This window comes from Marmota monax, unplaced genomic scaffold, assembly GCF_021218885.2.
Source record: "Marmota monax isolate L192 unplaced genomic scaffold, Marmota_monax_Labrador192_F-V1.1 WCK01_AAM20220418_F8-fsc00012, whole genome shotgun sequence".
Lineage (NCBI taxonomy): Eukaryota > Metazoa > Chordata > Mammalia > Rodentia > Sciuridae > Marmota > Marmota monax.
In genome coordinates, this window is record NW_026695227.1 from 1227033 (window position 1) to 1247599 (window position 20567).

General features: G+C 37.5%; 1 protein-coding gene across 5 annotated transcripts in view; it reads right to left on the reverse strand.

The window, feature by feature from the left end:
* Dusp16 (dual specificity phosphatase 16) overlaps positions 1 to 20567 on the reverse strand; it is a 104702-nt gene that overhangs the window by 45126 nt on the left and 39009 nt on the right. For 4 of the 5 annotated variants that reach the window (XM_046436264.2, XM_046436260.2, XM_046436262.2 and 1 more), the window contains exons 2-3: positions 9057 to 9649; positions 7880 to 8018 (exon numbers count right to left, since the gene is read on the reverse strand). In XM_046436264.2, the coding sequence (XP_046292220.1) occupies positions 7880 to 8018; positions 9057 to 9284 (367 nt within the window). In that variant the 5' untranslated portion in view covers positions 9285 to 9649. Of the gene's footprint in view, positions 1 to 7879; positions 8019 to 9056; positions 9650 to 12397; positions 12457 to 20567 lie in introns of all 5 variants that reach the window. The other variant, XM_046436261.2, reaches the window with a different exon arrangement.

A 20567-nucleotide genomic window follows, 5' to 3' on the forward strand; every position in this document is an offset into this window, starting at 1 on the left:
AGACTTGTGCTTTTTCATCTCTGGGTCTTTGACAATTCAGTCATTCCAATTCATTTTTTCATTGGTTCTTGTTAGTTATACATGACAGTAGAATCCATTTTGATATAATTATACAAGCACAGAATATATCTTATTCTAATTAGAACCCTATTCTATATGATATACACACAGAATTCACTGTGGTGTATTCATATATATACACAGGAAAATTATGTCAGATTCATTCGACTGCCTTTCCTTTCCTACTTCCCACTCTCTTTTCTTCATTCCTCTTTATCTAATCTACTGAATTTCTATTCTTCCCAATTCATTTTATATTTCCTTCCAATTCATAGTCAAGCACAAGTTATACTGTTCCTACACAGCAGTATACTCTAAAGTTTTTTACCATGACCAGTAAAATACATTTTAGATGAAACCCTCAGAACACATACCACCAAAAGTTTCACAATACAGTCTTTCCTTACTATGTGAAATGCTGATAAGTTTCTACTCTATTCTATTGCAATAACAAAATCTATATAGCTTCCCTGATCAGTGTATCTAGATATGGTCTTGTTGTCTAAGAAGTTCTATAAAATTTATACAAATCATTTGGTGACTGCTTTGTGAACTGCTTGCGGATAAGAATTATGACTTATACTCCTTTGAAATCACTTTAGTATTCAGCATAGTGCCTGGCATGTAATTAAAATTCAATAAATGTTTATTGAATCCTTCCTTGTTACAATGAATAGCTGTTGATGGATATAAATCTTGGGTGTTTTTAGTGGTCAAAGGATTTCCTGACACCAATCAAAGCCAAAAGTTATACCGGCATGGGTGGTGATGGTGGGGCATACAATCTGCTTCCTATTCCTAGACTATAAAGCTCCAGAAGACTCACACAAGGTAAGAGAGGAGGTGCTGGTCAAGAAAGACGATTTTCTACTATTATAGGGAAAAGAGGTAGAAATGGCGAATGCCATTTTGGTCATCCAAAAGCAACACTGAATTGTTTATGCACTTCTTGTCATATCCAGAACACTTTACATAAAAGATGGAACAAGAAAATTTTCTCTGATGATGGCAGCCATAAATAATAGAACAGTAAATAAATGCTGGAGAGGATGTGAAGAAAAAGGAACCCTCTTACACTGTTGGTGGAAAAGTAAATTAGTACAACCACTATGGAAATCAATATGGAGGTTTCTCAAAAGCCTAAGAATGGAACCACCATATGACCCAGCTGTACCATTCCTTGGTATATTAAAAAGTCATCATACTATAACAACACATGCATATCCATGTTTACAGCAGCACAATTCATAAGAGTCAAACTCTGGAATCAGCCTAGGTGTCCATCAACGGATGAACTGGTAAAGAAAATGTGGTATATACACACAATGAAGTTTTTTTCAGCCATAAAGAAAAATGAAATATGTCATTTGTAGTAAAATGGATGAAACTTGAGAACATAATGTTAAGCAGAATAACTCAGGTGGTCAAGGGTCATGTTTTCTCTCATGTGTGGAAGCTAGAGAGGAAAAAGGAAAAGAAAGGTGGAGGGGATCTCATCAAAATTGAAGGGGAGATCAGAAGGAGAAATGGAGGGAAAGGAGAAATACTGGGGAATGATATTGGACAAATTATATTGTTATACCATGTGCATGTGCAAATATGGAACCAAAAAAATCCCATCATTATGTACAACTATAAAAAAATATGGAAACAAAAAAAAGCAGTATGGAGATTCCTTGGAAATCTGGGAATGGAACCACCATTTGATGCAGCTATCCCTCTCCTCAGACTATACCCAAAGGACTTAAAAACAGCATACTACAGGGACACAGCCACATCAATGTTTATAGCAGCACAATTCACAATAGCTAAACTGTAGAGCCAACCTAGATGCCCTTCAGTGGATGAATGGATAGAAAAAAAATGTGGCATATAAACATAATAGAATATTACTCAGCAATAAAAGAGAATAAAATCATGGCACTTGCAGGTAAATGGATGGCGTTGGAGAAGATAATGCTAAGTGAAGTTAGCCAATCCCAAAAAACAAATGCCAAATGTCTTCTCTGATATAAAGAGGCTGACTCATAGTGGGGTAAGGAGGGGGAGCATAGGAGGAATAGATGAATTCTAGACAGGGAAGGGGGTGGGAGGGAAAGGGAAGAGGCAGGGAATTATCAAGGATGGTGGAATGTGATAGACATCATCATCCAAAATACATGTATGAAGACACGAATTGGGTGTCAACCTACTTTATATAGGGAGATATGAAAAACTGTGCTCTATATGTGTAATAAGAATTGTAATGCATTCCACTGTGGTGTGGTTAAAAAAATAAAATCAATTAAATAAAAAAAAGGAATGGCTAAATGAAAAAAAGAAAAATTTCTCTGATGCTACGAAGTAGCCCATGATTCCATATATTGTATAGCGTGCAATCAATACCTCTATGGCTCTGGGAATCAGGGTATATCCCTTAGGAAACCAATGAGATACCAACTGCAGTTAAACCCTTGATGAGGATAAAGCCGCTGCTGGACATGACTTGTGATCAGTGAAGAGTATAATTAAATAAGATTATCAATAAGGGTAATTCTAAGCCTAGAGGAAAAGGGAATATAGCCTGGTCTCTGGAGAATGACTCAAGAATCAAATCTGCAGGCTGGAGATATAGCTCAGCTGCTAGAGTACTTGCCTTGTAAGCACAGGGTCCTGGGTTCAACAGCAGCACCACCACACAAAAAAAAAAAAAAAAAAATCAAAAATGTAACCTGTGAACTATCTCTGAACAACTATTCAAGTCATTTCTCAGATCTTTCTATGTAAAGCTCAAAGATTTCTAATCCGTCCTTAAGCAGGCTCTCCTATAAGACCACTGCTGTGTATTCTACTCATCAGTAGTCCTCCTCTTTGGCCAACTGCAGTTTTAGAGAAGATTTCAAAGAGCAGTAAAGGAAGAAAAGGAATACCTGTTCAGTCAACCAAACCCTAGAAACCACTGAAATTCAACATGTAAGTTCAGAAAACATTTAATGATCACCTATTGTGACCTGGACACAGTTCTAGGTAATAAGGACAGTGTTGACCAAGATAAAGGGCCCCAGTTTAGTGGGACAAATTTTAACCAATTCATTAGATGAATAGTTAACTAATTATCATAGGTGCCCAAAGGAGAATGGAAACCAACTTTGCCTAGTAGCTAGGCAAGGCTTAACAACTGCACTAAATCTAAGAGATAAGAGAAGAAGAAAACCCTCGGCAAAGGAGAGAGCCTCTGTGAGGAGCAATAAAGCTCACTGATGCAAGTTTATAGCAGTTGGGACAAACAAGCTCAAACAGAGAAACAACTGAGAATGTAAAGTGGCATTACAGGACAGGAAGTTAGAGAGGTAGGCAGAAATCAGCAGGGCCTTGAAAGTTAGTGGAGATTTTATAATTAAGAGAACTAATGCACATTATACTGGAATACTTGAAAAATATAAAATAGGACTGGGGAAATACTTCAGTGATCCAGCATTTGCCTAGCATGCTTGAGGCTGTGATTCAATCCCCAGCACCACAAAACAATAAGATATATTTTTTTTAAAGCCCTATAAAATAAAAAGTAAAAATATCACTTTGGCATAGTGTGAACAATGAACTGGAAGGTGGCAACATAGAAGATGTGAGAAAACCAGTTAAAAGTTCCTAGGGCAGTCTGAGTAGATACAATGTTGGCCTTAGTTGGTAGAAGAGGAAGACTTCTCAGACCCTAGCAGTCAAAGGAAAGATCTGGTGATCTAGTAATTAGTCTCAGTTCTTCTCTACGTTTTACAAAAAAACTACTCTGGTTTCTTAATGGAGAACCCCCTCAAATGTATGTTCATTCCTGACATTTCTAATCATGCTTTCCCCCGCTTCAGAATGCCAAGGATCCCTTCCCCACTCAAAATCTTACTCATCTTTCCTGGTTCAATTAAAATTCCATTGCCTTAATCAAGCTTTCCTCAGCTTCTGCAGACTACACTAAACCATCCCTTATCACTAACTATATCATGCAATTTAGCACAGATCATATGTTTCCCTTTATTTCATCCAATTTACCATGACTGTTTCTTCAAATTAATCACTAGACTCTCAAGAGCAGGGGCAAGCCTTTTGCTTTTCTATTATTCCCATTTCCTAAAGCCAAGTTTAGAGCCCAACTGTAGAAGTACCCATCAAATACCAGGAGACTGAGTAAAAAGGCAGAATATGCCGGGAACTGGTATTTCTCTGGAACACACACAACACAATTGGGGGATAAGGGAAGACTGATGTTATTGTTGTCATCTAGAGTACTTTTGTTTGGCTTGTGCAAAACATCAGGATGAAGAAGCAAGGAACTATACTAGTCAGTTCTGCAGTCCATTTTTTTTTTTTCAAAGGACAGTCTTGGGCCTTGTGTCTTAGCCATTGGTAGCTGGCAAATGACATATACTGGCTTACCACACTGGAAGGTAGCAATTGGAGAAAAGATGATCCACTCTGTACAACATTACACAAAATGAGACTTAGAAGCAGAGGTAGCAAATATGTGGCAACCCATGAGCAAAATAGCATCTGTCCCCGCTCCCCAAGTTTTCTTGAGGTTTCACAAGTAAAATATTGTATTTATTTAAGGTATACAATGTAATGACTTGATATATATATATATACTGTGAAATGTATATATACACATATATGTGTGTGTATATATATACAAATATATATATGTGTGTGTATATATATATACTGTGAAATTCATAAAATCTGCATATAAGCTAATCTATATGTCAAATATTTATTGAAAACATACAAAAGTGCTAGGCCTTGAGGGTTACATGAAGATAATAAGGTCTGTTCCATACGAAACTAAGCCCACTGCATTCCAGTAGAGCTTTCATGTATCCATGACCTTTCCTTCAGTAAGCCTTCACTTTTTATGTCCTGAAGGTAAGTCTGTGTCTCCTCTTGTTTGAGGGACGGTCACTAAGAGGCTATTTTCAGGCTGGAGTTGTGGCTAAGTGGTAGAGTGCCTGCCTAGCATGTGGGAGGCACTGGGTTTGATTCTCAGCACCACATACAAGCAAATAAATAAAGGTCCATCAATAACTAATAAAAATGTTTTTTTAAAAAAACACGCTATTTTCAATTTCTTAGAGAGTTTGCTTGTTCCCCTTCTCTGTACTAGTAAGAAAGCCCTGAGGGCATGAGTAGATCTCAGGCCACAAACTCTTCACTTCTATATCTAATGACCATAAAAGCCATCTCACATAGCTCATGCATTCCTTCTTTTCAAGGTGACTAAAAGATCTAAATTGATGGAAAAATTACTCTAAGAAACCATGTTGTCTTCCAATTATCATATCGATACAAGGTTGATAAAATCTAACTGCCTGAAGCCATAGGAGCAGTTAATAGTGCCCCTATGAAAATCATCTCAACATGAAAATCATTTCCAGTGACCTTATAACTTATAGTAGCCCCTGTGAGAAACTAGCATGCTTTACCACACTCATATATTTCTCTCCAAGCAAAACATTTAAGAAACTTTTATCAATATGTCCTGTGTCTCACATTCCTGGCATGTTCTCTGAGCAGTTGGACCTTGGCCAAAAAACAAAAACAGGTTCCCAAGAATTGATGGTCCCACCTTCCCAAACATTGTTTTTTATTTTGTCCAATTTTTCTATCTACTCTGAGCAGTAGATTGACTCACCAAGAGAATTTCCATTGGTCAGAGGCTTTCGGCTAGATGGGGAAGCTTTTAACCATCCAGAACCCTTCTCTTAGGTGTCAAAAGAGACCAGACTGCTTAGAAAATCCCAAATAAGGTAATTTAGAACTAGAAATGATCTCCTAAAAGAAATACAAGATTCCACAGATGTGGATGGGGGTATGGGACTGACAATACAGTCAATGTGGTTCTTGAAGTTATCTCAGTGAATCTGTTTAGGCCTAGAAAATATTTCCTGCATTAAATGGGGATACCAGGGTGTCCTGGCTCAGTCATGTCATATCATGTGTCCTTAGGGTTGATTAAACTAATCAAATCAAACTACATCCTTGTTCTTCCTTATTGCCCAATCAAAGCTACACATGAATGATAAGAACTGTCCCAGAAAATAAAAGAATGCTCTTTGGTAAAGGAAGTAAAGGGCATATGAGAAGTTATGACACCTGTCCTAGAAACTCAACATGAGCTCACTCCTCTGCAGGGTGCTGCCTGGCTAAGCTGTCACATCAGAACCTCCCATAAGGAAAAGGTATCTCATAATGATATCAATGGGGTAGAATGAAGCACATTTAGGCAATACCTTAGGAAAAACCCTGGTCTCACAAATTCCAAAGTAAAATCCCACACAGTGTTTAAAAAAGCATGAAATGAATGCGTAAACTTGTCAAAAGGGTTCAGTGGAACTAACAGTTGTCACATTTAACACACTTATACTCCATTAAAAGAGCTTCTATCAGGCTGAGAAGGTAGCTCATAAAGCACATGCTTAGCATGAGCAATGCCCTGGGTTCAAACCTCAGCACCAAAAAAATTGCCTGTCCAGATGGACAGGATCTGGGGCTGGGGCTGTGACAGAGTGAGAGTGCTTGCTTAGGATGTGTGAGGCACTGGGTTCGATCCTCAGCACCACATAAAAATAAAGGAATGCTATCTAAAAAAGAGAGAAAGAGGAAGGATCTAATATTATTATTCTCCATCACAAAATTCTATAAACTGTATTTTATAACAAGCAAACTTCACTTAAGGATACTCAGAGATTAAACAGAATCACAACATAAATTAAAGGTACAGCTATAGATAATCTGAGAACTGAAAAAACTATCCTTGTTCTTAGAGAACTGAAACAAACGCTTATGAGAAACAACTGGAGACATAGAAATCTTATTTGAATCTGCCGTTAAAAAGTGTTAACACACCAACAACTCCTGCCATCACTGTGGCTGAATTTGCCTGACAGGAGCTTTATGGCAAGGCACTGTGCATTGGCAAACTCTTTCCCACTCCATGAGTGAGTGAAGTGAAAGAATGGACTTCAGTAAGGTCCACAGAACAGGGGAAGCAAGAAAAAGAACAGTCTGCTTTGGAATTCTATGAGATGGAACTACCACACTGCACTCCCTCAGGACATTATAAAATATTTGGTTTCCTATGTTTTTTTATAAAATAGCTGCTTGCTTAGCATTTACTGAATTTTTTGACAATTATAAAAACAAAATAAAAATACAGATGTAAATAAGGTTTAAAACAGTCCCCCTAATAATTAAAAGATATATTCTGTATATATTCTCTCCTATTTCCCTAATATCAAGAAAAAAATCTACTTTTAATAAGTCTGACACAGTAATATTGGTTTAGCTACTGCCACAGGGGTGGACACTAATGACAAGATCTGAGATGTAGATTATTGTTCTTATATCACAGGTGAATGAAAAAATCTCCAGACAGAAGCAACTGGCTCTGAACTGTCCATATGGGCACAGTGATCTATGTGGCACTTAAACACTCAATGAAAAGGCATTTCAGGGCTGGGGTTGTGGCTCAGAGTTAGAATGCTCGCCTAGCATGCATGAGACACTGGGTTCGATCCTCAGCACCACATTAAAAAAATAAGATAAGATAGAATAAAGATATTGTGTCCACCTATAACTAAAAAATATTTTTAAAAAAAGGCATTTCAGCTAGTTCAAAAGTACATTGCCCAATGTGGAAGAATGACAGTATTCAAGTTAAGTGGAACTGTTACAACAATCAAAAGCTATAAATCATTCTATACACCACAGTTGTACTTTGAGCTGTGAAACACTGTTTACTCATACAGTTCAATGAATTTCCAAGTCCTTTTCATTGTTATCATAGCCTTACCTGCAAGCAGGTGAACAGAGGTGAAGCTCTTCTCCAGTTTACCCAGAAGTACAGTGAGAAAGCAGTCTGATGATAGAGAAGCAACATTTTCGGAACTCTGATCATAAACTACCACCTTCTGACTGCAATCAATGTCAACCTGAAATGCAAACAGAAGGCTTGTTAGGAAAGAAGGCTAGAAAAACAATCTCATAAACCCCTGGCAGAATAGGATCTCACATTTACTGGTGCTAAATCAAATAAATGATTTTGTTTTCAATTAATAATTTTTTAAAAATGAGATGCAGTCAATATATTAAATAAAGTTAGGACACAAATGATTTAAATGTTTGTAAAATTCAACTTTTTAAAAAATTATTTATTTCTTAGTTGGACACAATATCTTTATTTTATTTATTTATTTATTTTATGTGGTGCTGAGGATCGAACCCAGAGCCTCATACGTGCTAGGTGAGCACTCTGCCACTGAGCCACAATCCCAGCGCCCCAAAAATCAACTTTTAAAAGGCAAAAAATTGATGCTATTTTTGTGTAGATGTGCCCAAAACTCCTTGGTTTTAAATCCTTGACACTATAAAATAGTAAAGTTAAAAAAACAAATAATATGCAAAATAAAAAATAGTAACCCTTGACCTAAAGAAATATTTTTAAATCGTTCCTACATCACAACCATGAAATCAGCTGTTTGTTAAAATTAAAAGCTAAGCTCATTTTTTTATCCCTGAAGAAAAGAAATAGCCTTCCCTATCACATTGATGACATTTGAGTATTTCAGGAATAACTTCCCCAAACATAATACCCCTAAGTCTTGACCAATATCACAAGTAAATGTTATCAAATATAAAAAAGCACCTCTAATAATTAGTTCCTACTTTTTTCTAAAGCACTTGAAAAGAATAACTTACTTTTCAATGAATTTGTAGTCAGTACAAAAATGTTTAAATTGAGAAAACAATTTCAGCAAGCATTAATAGGGAAACATAACACCTATCCAAATTAGAGAAAGTTAACTCTTCTGTGTAGTTTAAATATTCTTAAATTTAACAATTCAACTGCAAATTATTCAACCAAAACTTCTTCAAATTACTTTCTCCACTTAAAAAGAAGCTTCAATTAACAATTATTCCCCAGTAGTGTGTCCATTTATTTTAAAAAGGCAAAAAAAGAAAGTCTTTACCTTATGTTTCGCTGAATGCTGGATAAGTTCTGTAATTAACACTTTGTCCTGTTGCAACCTTCGCTTCATAAGCTTGGAGCAGTTGATATTAATGGCTTCCAAAATGTGGGATGTATTGTATTCTACAAATGGCCGGCTATCAATTAGCAGCACTTTTTCCGTTCCACTTTCCAGCAGAGCCACCAACCTCTCAGTAACAATTTGAGTTCCAATCATCTCATGGGCCATGACAACAATAAGTCTTCTTTTTCCACCTCCTTCTTTAATTTGCCACGATGATGTAATGGTGGTGTGCTCAAAGGCTCAGCCACTCCATTGTACTAAAAATGTATGAGGTCAGGCTGGTGGTGACTGGCAAAAGGAGAGTTAAACCCATTTTCAGCAAGAGCCCTCCAACTGAATGTCTCTTTCTCTTTCCCGTTGATGTGCTCTTGCAAAGGACTCCTTCCACAAAGCAGCCCCTCACATTTGATTCATCGAGAGATGACTGGAATAACCATTCCACAACAAAAGATGCTTTGGGGCAGCCAGTGCATTACATCATTCTTTACCTTTGCTCCCTCGCTCCAACAGCTTTACACTGGACTGACAGCCTACATGAAGGAAGGAAGAAAGAAAACAAAACATGGAGTCAGGAAAAAAAAAAAAAAGAAAAAAACATCAGAGTAGAGAGGGTATATGATTCATAATATTTACTCCATTAATCTAAATCCATCATTAGTGTGCTATTTTATTTGAACAAAAAGGATAGGTATGGTTTTGAGAAAAAAACATGCTAGTGATAATTCAACTTTACCTCAAAATGTAAAAACTTCAAGAAAACATGAATATTCATGAATTGGAATCACCTGAAGACCAGAAATAAATGACTTGTATAAAATTAAAGAATTATAAAGAACAGCTTGAAGTATTATTAGTTCAACTGGGTTTCTTCCATTTTCTTTATCTATTTCTTGAAAAGAGCACATACAACAGCCTAGGACCAAGTTAGCAATTCCATATTATCAAGACAAAAAAATCTTTTCTGATAACTTAAGAATTACTGTGATGAGTGGTGGTAGTGGGGGGGTGTGCTTGTGCACAAACTACAGGCTGCAAAAAGCAACCCCTAGAGAAGAGGGAGGAAAATAGGAGGTTGGATAATTGTATTTCAGCTACCTTTTAAGGAAGAAGGACAAAAACACTGAAATGCTTGTTATAGCAACTGTGGAACTAACTGCTGGGGACTTGTGATGCACCCAGCTCCACTGGAGGCAGTCTCGAAACTATGATCCTGGTCTGTCTCTTTCCTGTGAGCTTAACTAGACACCCAGAGTTCCTTGATCTGTGGTAAGCTTACCCTTCACCTTCTTGTGCCTCATCCTCAAGAGAATCAATGACTTCCAGCCTTAGAAAATTTTATTCATTAACCAGGTACTCTAAGTCAGCTACCCAAACAAATAGAACCTTTAAAGATGGACCCAGTGCCTCCCCTGTTCTTACCAAATGCCTGTAGTCAATCATTTCCTGATTAACATTTATTGGAGTTTGGTGCCCATGATTTGGACCTGACCCTGACCTTCAATATTCTCTGATTCCTATTTCCCTTGATCCATCTCTGCTTATAAGAAATCATCTGCCACATTAAACTGTGTCTACTGTTGACATTCAACCATCAAAGGATAAACTAATTGATGGCAAAGATTTGGTATTACATTTCTTATTTCCACTGTGCTATAAATCTAAGGTGATCCATTTATGATATTACAGTAAAACCCTCCTTGTTCCAAAAACAATTTAAGACTCTAAATAAATATCTGATTAACTGATTTCAGATCAGGATGATAGAGTCTTCAAACTTCTTTGGGTCATATTTCTTATTTTATACTTACAAATTTGAGAAGTGGCCTTGCCATTTACTGGTTATGCAACTTTGAACAAATAATATAACCTATCTAAACCATTTTCCTCACCTACAAAATACAGATGTAATAGTGGCCTTCCTTCCTCACCAAAAAAAAAAAAAATTGTTCTGAGGACAAAATTATCTAATTTATTTAAAATTTATAGGTAAAAAAACAACTACACATCAAATAGAGAAGGGAGAGGAAAATGTTCTAAATGCACTGGTAAACAAAGCTGGCTTACATCTGGAATTTTAAAAAGGTATCACACAGCAAATAAAACCAGAAATAATTTTACCCTGCTACAGTGCAGCTGCAACCTCTCTCACAGAGCCTGACAGATGGGAGTTGAAGGCACCTGAGAAATCTTCTTATACACTCATTTTACAAATCAGCTGTATTTAATATATTATGTGTCCATGTCTTGTCTTCCAGGAAACAAATTTCATTACACTAATGAATTTAGTTTTAGTATAGCTTTATATCAATGAGGTACATAATCATCTCTAATTTCCAGGGAAAAAACTAGAGCAGAGAATTTGATAATTAAGCCCTAGCCAATCAACTAATAAACTTTCACAAAGCACCTACCAAGCATCTGTCAAGTCCTGACTGCTCGGTGACACCATTCACTGCAAAGTAAGGTCCTATACTCAGATTGTCTGACTCCCAAATCAGGACTTCTGCTACTGGGTTACCCAGTTTTTCCCTAAGTGCCTGATCCCATAATGGAACTGGACTGGGAAAGAATAACTTGACTTGTCCACAAGGGTGCCTGGGTGGCACAGAAAGTAGAAATCTGAGAACAAGAGCAAGTTGATTCCAACAGTGGCACTGAGTCTCTGGGTCTGATTGGCTCCTCTCAATGATAAAATCCGGATGGGACAAAGCAGTGATCTAGGTTAGCGGATCAAGGAACAAAAGGAGAGAGAAACAGAAAACATGCAAAAGTTGGATTGGGAAACTATCATCATTGCTCCCTTCTGCAGGCAGTTATGCAGAGCAGAAAATGATCATTCCTCCCCAGACAACCAGGCAGCAGTGACAGACACAAATTGACTCTAAGATGAGGACATAACTGAAGCAAAGGATTCAAAGTGAAGTGAGAATTAAGTTACATGCTTTCAAGTGTTGTGCTGAGGCCAGCTAGAGCCCTCCTAGTACACCTTCATGGCCAATGTCTGATTTTCTGTAGTCCTAAATTAATTATGCGAGAGGCACAGCCTGCCAAGGGGTTGTGGAGGATGAGGTAACAATGGCCTTAATCTTGTTTATTAAGAATTCTGATTAAGGGGCTGGGGTTGTGACTCAGCGGTAGAGCACTCGCCTAGCACATTCGAGGCCCTGGGTCTGATCCTCAGCACCACATAAAAAAATAAAGGTATTATGTCCAACTACAACTAAATAAACAAAATATACTCATCCTTGGTTACAGCTCTAAAATTTTTCTCCATTTACCTGAAGAATTCAGTACTCCAAGATCAGAGACCCGTCTGTGACCGTTTTGTTTTCAAAATCTTTTGCACCAAGTGGGATTTAAAAGATGACAAGAAAACATTTTATAATTTGCAACATCACAAAGCAAACCTTAACCAAAATTTCAACAAGAAGTTCTTAGATTCTTAGACTGAATCATAAAGGCCCAATTACACATAACAAAATCCAGGGCAAACAGGTTTTGCATTTACTTAGCCAATTGTTAAAGCTATAACTAATTTATTCCCATTTTTAACAGACAGTCATATGATCAGAAAAATAAAAGTCTAAAATATGTTTGTAACATGCATATGTACAGTTTGTGTCCATTATATTTGTTAGAAATTTGTTGAAACTTCAATATATTTAAATGAAAAATGAATATATTGAAAATGTTCCTCAAATCCTTATCCAGATCTCAATCTTGCCCTCTAAATTGTAACCACTGTAATATTTTTTTCTGATTTTTTCCAAAGTTTTTTTTTAATTAATACAGATTAAAGCAAATATATATTCTTTTCCTCTCCTCTATTCAAATGGTTACACAGCATATGCAGTTTTTGCATCTTTCACTCAACACTCCAATTTGATTTTTTTCAACATTTTATCAGAAAATGAACCAGTTTATATATCCATGGGTCTTTCATATGTGTCCTTATATCTAAATAAAACATGTATAACAGACAATTCCCCCATACACCCTAGAATTACATCTGTTCAATCAGCTGTTTACCAGGGTACCTAAAAGCTAAAGAGTACTTAATAACAATGTGCTCAGAGGGTCATCAAAGTATTTTATGGCATCCTGATAAGCAACCATCATCTATAACTACTCTGACTTAAAGCTAAAATGAGATAGTATACATTCATAGCATTAAGGAAACTCACTCTCTCAAATGATACCCTAAAGTCAATAAGGCAATATTTATCATATTTAAGACTACTAACTTAAGCAGGGCTACCCAAGAAATAATTGCAAAGTATCCCATGTTCATAAATAAAGTATTTAAAATTATTTACCCAGGGATAAAGACACAACATTTTAGTATAACAAAATGATCAAAAACAAAATCAGAGTAAAGAAATGCCATTTCTGGTATATTTTACATTTGAGCAGGACACTTATGTTTTACTATATAGCATTTAACATTAATAAGTTAAATATGGAATTTTAATTGGAATATACAATCTTTAAAGCTTTTCTATGTTGTTATATGTAATTTATTTTATGTTTTAGGATTCTACTCAGTTACCTAAGGAAATATACCTATGACTTTGAAATGGCAATCACTGGAGTTTTATGTGTTGAAATTCACTTTATATCCAACTTTGCAAAAATACAGTCTATCAATGAAGTATACTACTGAATTAGTTAAGTTTGAGAAGTTTATTTTAATAATGAGAACAAGGGGAGCCTGCTTTAGTTAAAAGAACAATCTAAAATTTGACTATAAAAGAATCAATTATTTGCCATTAAATTAACTAGCTAACGGAAAAGACGTTTTGTTTGCTTGTTGCCTTCAGTTAGTGCCCAACCAGGATTTAAAAAAAAAAAAGATTTTAAAATAATTCTATTAAACATCTTCATCTTCTCAGATAAGACATTTTTCTTTTCAATTTAACACACACCCTCCTAACTTCTAAGTCAGTCAGTCGGACACTAGATACACTCCACTCAAAAAAGGCGGGGGGGGGGGGTCCCTTTTGCTTCTACCCATGTATTATTTTTGGCCAAGAGCAATAGCTCCTCTGCCACTGGGCATTGCTGACCTAAAAAACACACTCCTGAGGCCCACAGCAGGTGGAGTAAGGGACAAGGCTCCATACATTTCAAAGGATAGTCTGAAACAAGGGATCCATAAGGAGGCAGGGGTTCCTGCTCAAATCGGCACACCTCCATTCTAAATATTTTCTTTTACAAAAAGAAATTCTCAGGAGAAGGAAAAGGACCTATGCTATGGGGTGCTTCAAAGACCTATTCTATGAGGAGAGGGATTTAGCTCTATTTGACTGGGCTAGAGCTCAATTTCCAATTCTCAGAGAGTTTATGAGAAGGATATAATCAGGTGAGAAATTCACTTTTTTTTAATTACAAGCCTGATTTAAATTTTTTCCCTCAAATAAAATTGAAGAAACAGGCAACAAAATACACCAAACAGCCTTTCAGCAAAATACTACATACCAACTTTTCAATAACAGAAAAAAAAAAGAACTTATTTCTAAAGCAGAAAAAAAACAGTAGGCTATGCAGTCTTGAGGCAGGCAACAACACAAGCACCAACCTTCTTAATTCTACAGTGGCTAAAGCAACTTTACCTCATATGCTGTGGTTTAATAGAAGACAAAGAAATTCAGACAGCTGAATTTTGTAAATAAATTTCATTTGAAAAGAAAACAAAAAAATACCTTCATCAAAGCCAAGACAGCAATGACATAATTTGTTTGGGTTACTAGTGTCTTGACCATATTTTCTTTTTAATTTTTTTTTTTTAATATTTATTTTTCAGTTTTTGGCGGACACAACATCGTTGTTTGTATGTGGTGCTGAGGATCGAACCCAGGCCGCACACATGCCAGGTGAGCGCGCTACCGCTTGAGCCACATCCCCAGCCCTTGACCATATTTTCTTACCCAAACTTGAGGACACATTGTTCTGACTAGTGATGGCAATAATGGAATATACCAAACCAAAGCTGTCTAGATAGTATTACACAAGGAGACAATTAGCATAGTAAAACCTGCCACCTCTCATTGATACACCACACTGCTGAAAGCACCCACTCTGACCAGAAACTCAGGCTTTTTACATATATCTCAAGGACCCACACATGAAAGCTGGAATAGCAGCCAACCTACAAAGATTGGCTATAATACAATGCCATTACTTTTAGACACAGGCCAGTCCATGCAAAGGCCAGATCTGTAGAAGCCTTCACTGAGTTTCTGCCAGCAAAGAGCACCATGTTCTTGGTACTGGATCAACTGGAGTCCATGTCCTTCAGTGTACTGCTTCTTGCATATTACGCTCACCCATTTCACCAGCCTCCATTCCCTGATTAACCTGAGTTCTCCTACTTCTCTCCCTAAATTCCTCTTTTCCCCTGCCACTACATGTCTATCCTATACACACCCTTCCTGCACCCAGTGCTCCCTGACTCTTCTATTTAACCATCTCCTTCTTTTGGGTGCCCTGACCCAAAACTAAGGATCCTCCTACCCATTAGAAGAGCCTGAGTATAGAGGTAGTCTTAGGGAGGAGGAAAGGAAAAATCCCTGGATAGAGACACTAAGCGAGAAGAAACATGTTCAATTAAACAGGTTTAATCTCAGAGCTGAACAGCAAGTATCTAGGAAAGATATTTATGATAAAGGTAGGTGGGAAACAGGAGAAGAGATATTCAGAGCAAACCAAACAGAGTCAAGATGGGGACAACTTACGCATTCTAGTTTTTTTCATCATGTCAGACTGTTGTAACTCATTCAATTAACGGGTAGTTATGTGGGCACCTAATAAGTGCCAGGCACTACCATGAAAATGCAACAATAAACAATAATTGCTCATTATAATCTACAACTATAAATGTATTACCTAGTTACAAATTAAGGAGGTTAAAAAATTGCCCTCATAAAGCTTCTAATTTAGTGACAGGGTACTGAAACAAAATACCTGAGATAATTAACTTATAAAGAAAAAGTTTTATTTTGGCTCATAGTTTTGGAGTTTCCAGTCCAAGACTGGGCAGATCCAATGCTTCAAGCCTCTGGTGAGCACATCAGAAGGCATTGGCTGGGAGTGTGCAGCAAAGGGATCACACATCATGGATGAAAAGAAGGCAGAAGAGAAGACTAGGGTCCCACAATCCCCTTCAAGGTCACACTCCAAATGACCTGATGTCTTCTAAGTAGGCCCCACCTCCTAAAGGCTCCACCACCTCCCAACAGTGCCACCCTGGGGAATGAGGCTTTAACACATACACCTCTGAGGGATAATCAAAATCCAAACTATAGAGCTGAGAGTGTTGCTCAGTGGTAGAGCACTTGCCTAGCATGTGCTCGGCCTGGGTTCAGTCCCCAGCACCACAAAAATAATAGGTAAACAAAATCCAGGGGAGACCCAACATGGCGGCCGGCGAGGAGGCAGCACTTTCAATACCTCCACAGTAACGGGATCAGAGAGACCCATTAATACACCTACATGCTACCTGCTGAGAAACTTCTAGCAAAATTCCGCTGAAAGGAGACCTGTCGGGAATTAGTAAGTTTATTGGAAGTGTCAGTTTGTCTCGGCCACGAGGCGCAGGGGCCCAGTCCTGCCGGCCGCCGCCGGGCTAGCAGCAGCCTTTCGGCGGCGAACGTTCAACCGGCCGCTGCCTGCACGAGCCCCTGCCGGCCTGGCTCTGTAAACCGCCCCCAGCGGTTCGGCGCTGCAAACGACCCCCCCCCTCATTCGGCGCTACGAACGACTCCCCCCCTCGGGTGAACAGCCCCACCCGCCCCCCACTGTGAACAGCCCTGCCCGCACGGCGAACGGGATACCACCTTGGCAGAGAACTGATGTCACGGGCAGAGGAGATAACTTCATTGAAACCAGCGCGACAGGTGTGTAATCCCCTAGCCATCTCTCTCCACACAGCGGGGAAAACCTTAAGAGCCCCTCCCAGCTCTCCTGTGAGCTCCATAGACAGACCGAGGGAATCAGGAGTGACGCGGGTCTCGTGGCGCGGAACTCCTGGCTACCGCTCCCACCAGTACTGACAACTGAGGTCTCTTGCACCAGCTACCGGGGGCGTGGCTACTGGAGGGCAAGCAAATTCGCTGGGGGTTCTCACCCCCAAGCCCTACAAACTTAGGGTCTGAGGGAGGCAAACAGGGAGAGTGTGCCCAGGCATTCATGAAAACAGGGCTCCCAGGAGCAGCAGACCTGGCGTCTAACCAGTATTGTGGTAAGCGTCACAGGTGAGCGGGGCCTGGCTTGAGGAAACACAAGAGAAGGCCCTAGGCACTCGGGATTGGAGACCTGCCTAGTCTGGGACGAAGAGCTGCTGCACAGTGAATGGTTCCCACCTATTGAGAGGAGAAGCTTGGCCCAGTGGGCACAGCTCCACCTACTGGAAGAGAAGTTAATCGAACTCTATGACTGCATTTATTATTTTTTTTTTCTTTTTCTTTCATTTTCATTTTTTTGTTGGTGTTGTTGTTCTTTAACTTTTTTTAATGTTTTTAATTTTTTTTAAATTTTTTTATTTTATTATTATTAGTATTATTTCTTTAAATTTTAATTTTCTTTTTTTTATTATCTTTATTATTTTTTAAAAAATTTTTTTTCTTTCTTTATTTTCTATTTTTTTTCTTTTGTCTTTTCATTTCTTTTCGATTTTCTTATTCCCCCTTCCTTGAATTCTACCTGCCTACTCTCATTCTCTTTAGTGACTTCTTCCCTTCCCTTCTAATATACTTCCTCCCAAGCATCAAATAAATTTATAAGAATAAACAGTAACTCAGCAGTCAAATAGAACAAGAAGTAACATGAGCAGCATAAAAAATCTAGGAAGAAAAGGAGTACAAACAATGAAGGACAGCCTAAATATTCAGGAGGATCTAGAGTCATTAGAAAAATGGTCATATAAAGATCTCAAGGAATACCTTAGACAGATGGAATGGAACCTTAAAGAGGATACGAGACAGCAAATCCAAACAGTGAAAGAACACATTGAAAGTGAATTACATAAACAGATAAAAGAAGAAGCATCTTTATCAAGAGATAGAGATTATTAAAAAAAAAACAAACAATAATTCTAGAAATGAAGGAAACAATAAACCAAATTAAAAACTCAATTGAGAGTACCACTAACAGAATGGAGCAAGTAGAACCCAGAACGTCAGATAATGAAGACAAAATATATCATCTTGAAAAGAGTCTAGCCAACTCAGAAAGACTGGTAAAAAATCACGAGAAAAACATCCAAGAGATATGGAATAATATAAAAAAACCAAACTTACGAGTCATCGGGATAGAGGAAGGTACAGAGATTCAAACCAAGGGAATGAGTAACCTGCTGAATGAAATAATTACAGAAAACTTTCCAGAAATAAAAAAGGAAACGGATATACAAATTGTAGATGCATACAGGACACCGAGCACACAAAATCACAGTAGACCAATGCCAAGACACATTGTTATGAAGATATCCAATATACAGAACAAAGAGAAAATACTAAAAGCTACAAGAGACAGGAGGCAGATTACATTCAGGGGTAAACCAATAAGGTTAACAACGGATTTTTCATCACAGACGCTGAAAGTGAGAAGATCCTGGAACAACGTATTTCAAAAACTGAAAGACAATGGATGCCAACCAAGAATTCTGTATCCAGCAAAATTAAGCTTCAGGTACGACAACGAAATAAAAATCTTTCATGATAAACAAAAGCTAAAAGAATTTGCAGCCAGAAAACCAGCATTGCAAAGCATCTTGAGCAAAACACTACACGAGGAAGAAATGAAAAACAATAACCAAAACCATCAGTGGGAAGTGCCTCTGTAAAGACAGAGGGCGGGGGGAAAGCTAATCATGGAGAAACAAACTAATTTAAAAAAAAAAAAAAAGAAGAAGATAAATAATCAAACATGGCTGGAAGTACAAACCATATATCAATAGTAACTCTAAACGTTAATGGCTTAAACTCTCCAATAAAGCGACATAGGCTGGTAACATGGATTAAAAAAACAAATCCAACAATATGCTGCCTCCAGGAGACACATCTGATTGGAAAAGACATACACAGGCTGAAGGTGAAAGGTTGGGAAAAAATATACCACGCACATGGTCCTCGTAAGCAAGCAGGGGTGGCCATCCTCATATCGAATAAAATTGACTTCAAGACTAAGTTAATCAAAAGGGATAAGGAAGGACATTATATACTGTTAAAAGGAACCATTCACCAACACGACATAACAATTATCAATATTTATGCACCAAATAAGGGTGCTGCGACGTTCATAAAACAAACTCTCCTCAAGTTCAAGAATCAAATAGACCACAACACAATAATTATGGGTGACTTCAACACACCTCTCTCACCATTGGACAGATCCTCCAAACAAAAGTTGAATAAAGAAACTATAGAACTCAATATCACAATCAATAACTAGACTTAACTGACATATATAGAATATATCAACCATCATCAAGTGGATATACTTTTTTTCTCAGCAGCACATGGATCCTTCTCAAAAATAGACCATATATTATGCCATAGGGCAACCCTCAGTAAATATAAAGGGGTGGAGATAATACCATGCATTTTATCTGATCATAATGGAATGAAACTGGAAATCAATGATAAAAGAAGGAAGGAAAAATCCTACAGCACATGGAAAATGAACAATATGTTACTGAATGATCAATGGGTTACAGAAGACATAAAGGAGGAAATCAAAAAATTCTTAGAGATAAATGAAAATACAGACACAACATATCGGAATTTATGGGACACAATGAAAGCAGTTTTAAGAGGGAAATTCAATGCCTGGAGGTCATTCCTCAAAAAAAGGAAAAACCAACAAATAAATGAGCTCACACTTCATCTCAAAGCCCTAGAAAAGGAAGAGCAAAACAACAGCAAATGTAGCAGAAGGCAAGAAATAATTAAAATCAGAGCGGAAATCAACGAAATTGAAACAAAAGAAACTATTGAAAAAATTAACAAAACTAAAAGTTGGTTCTTTGAAAAACTAAATAAGATCAACAGACCCTTAGCCATGCTAACGAAGAGAAGAAGAGAGAGAACTCAAATTACTAACATACGGGATGAAAAAGGCAATATCACAACAGACGCTACAGAAATACAGAAGACAATTAGAAATTATTTTGAAAACCTATATTCCAATAAAATAGAAGATAGTGAAGACATCGATAAATTCCTTAAGTCATATGATTTGCCCAGACTGAGTCAGGAGGATACTCACAACTTAAACAGACCAATATCAATAGATGAAATAGAAGAAGCAATCAAAAGACTTCCAACCAAGAAAAGCCCAGGACCGGATGGGTATACAGTGGAGTTTTACAAAACCTTTAAGGAAGAATTAATACCAATACTTTTCAAGTTATTTCAGGAAAGAGAAAAAGAGGGAGCTCTGCCAAATTCA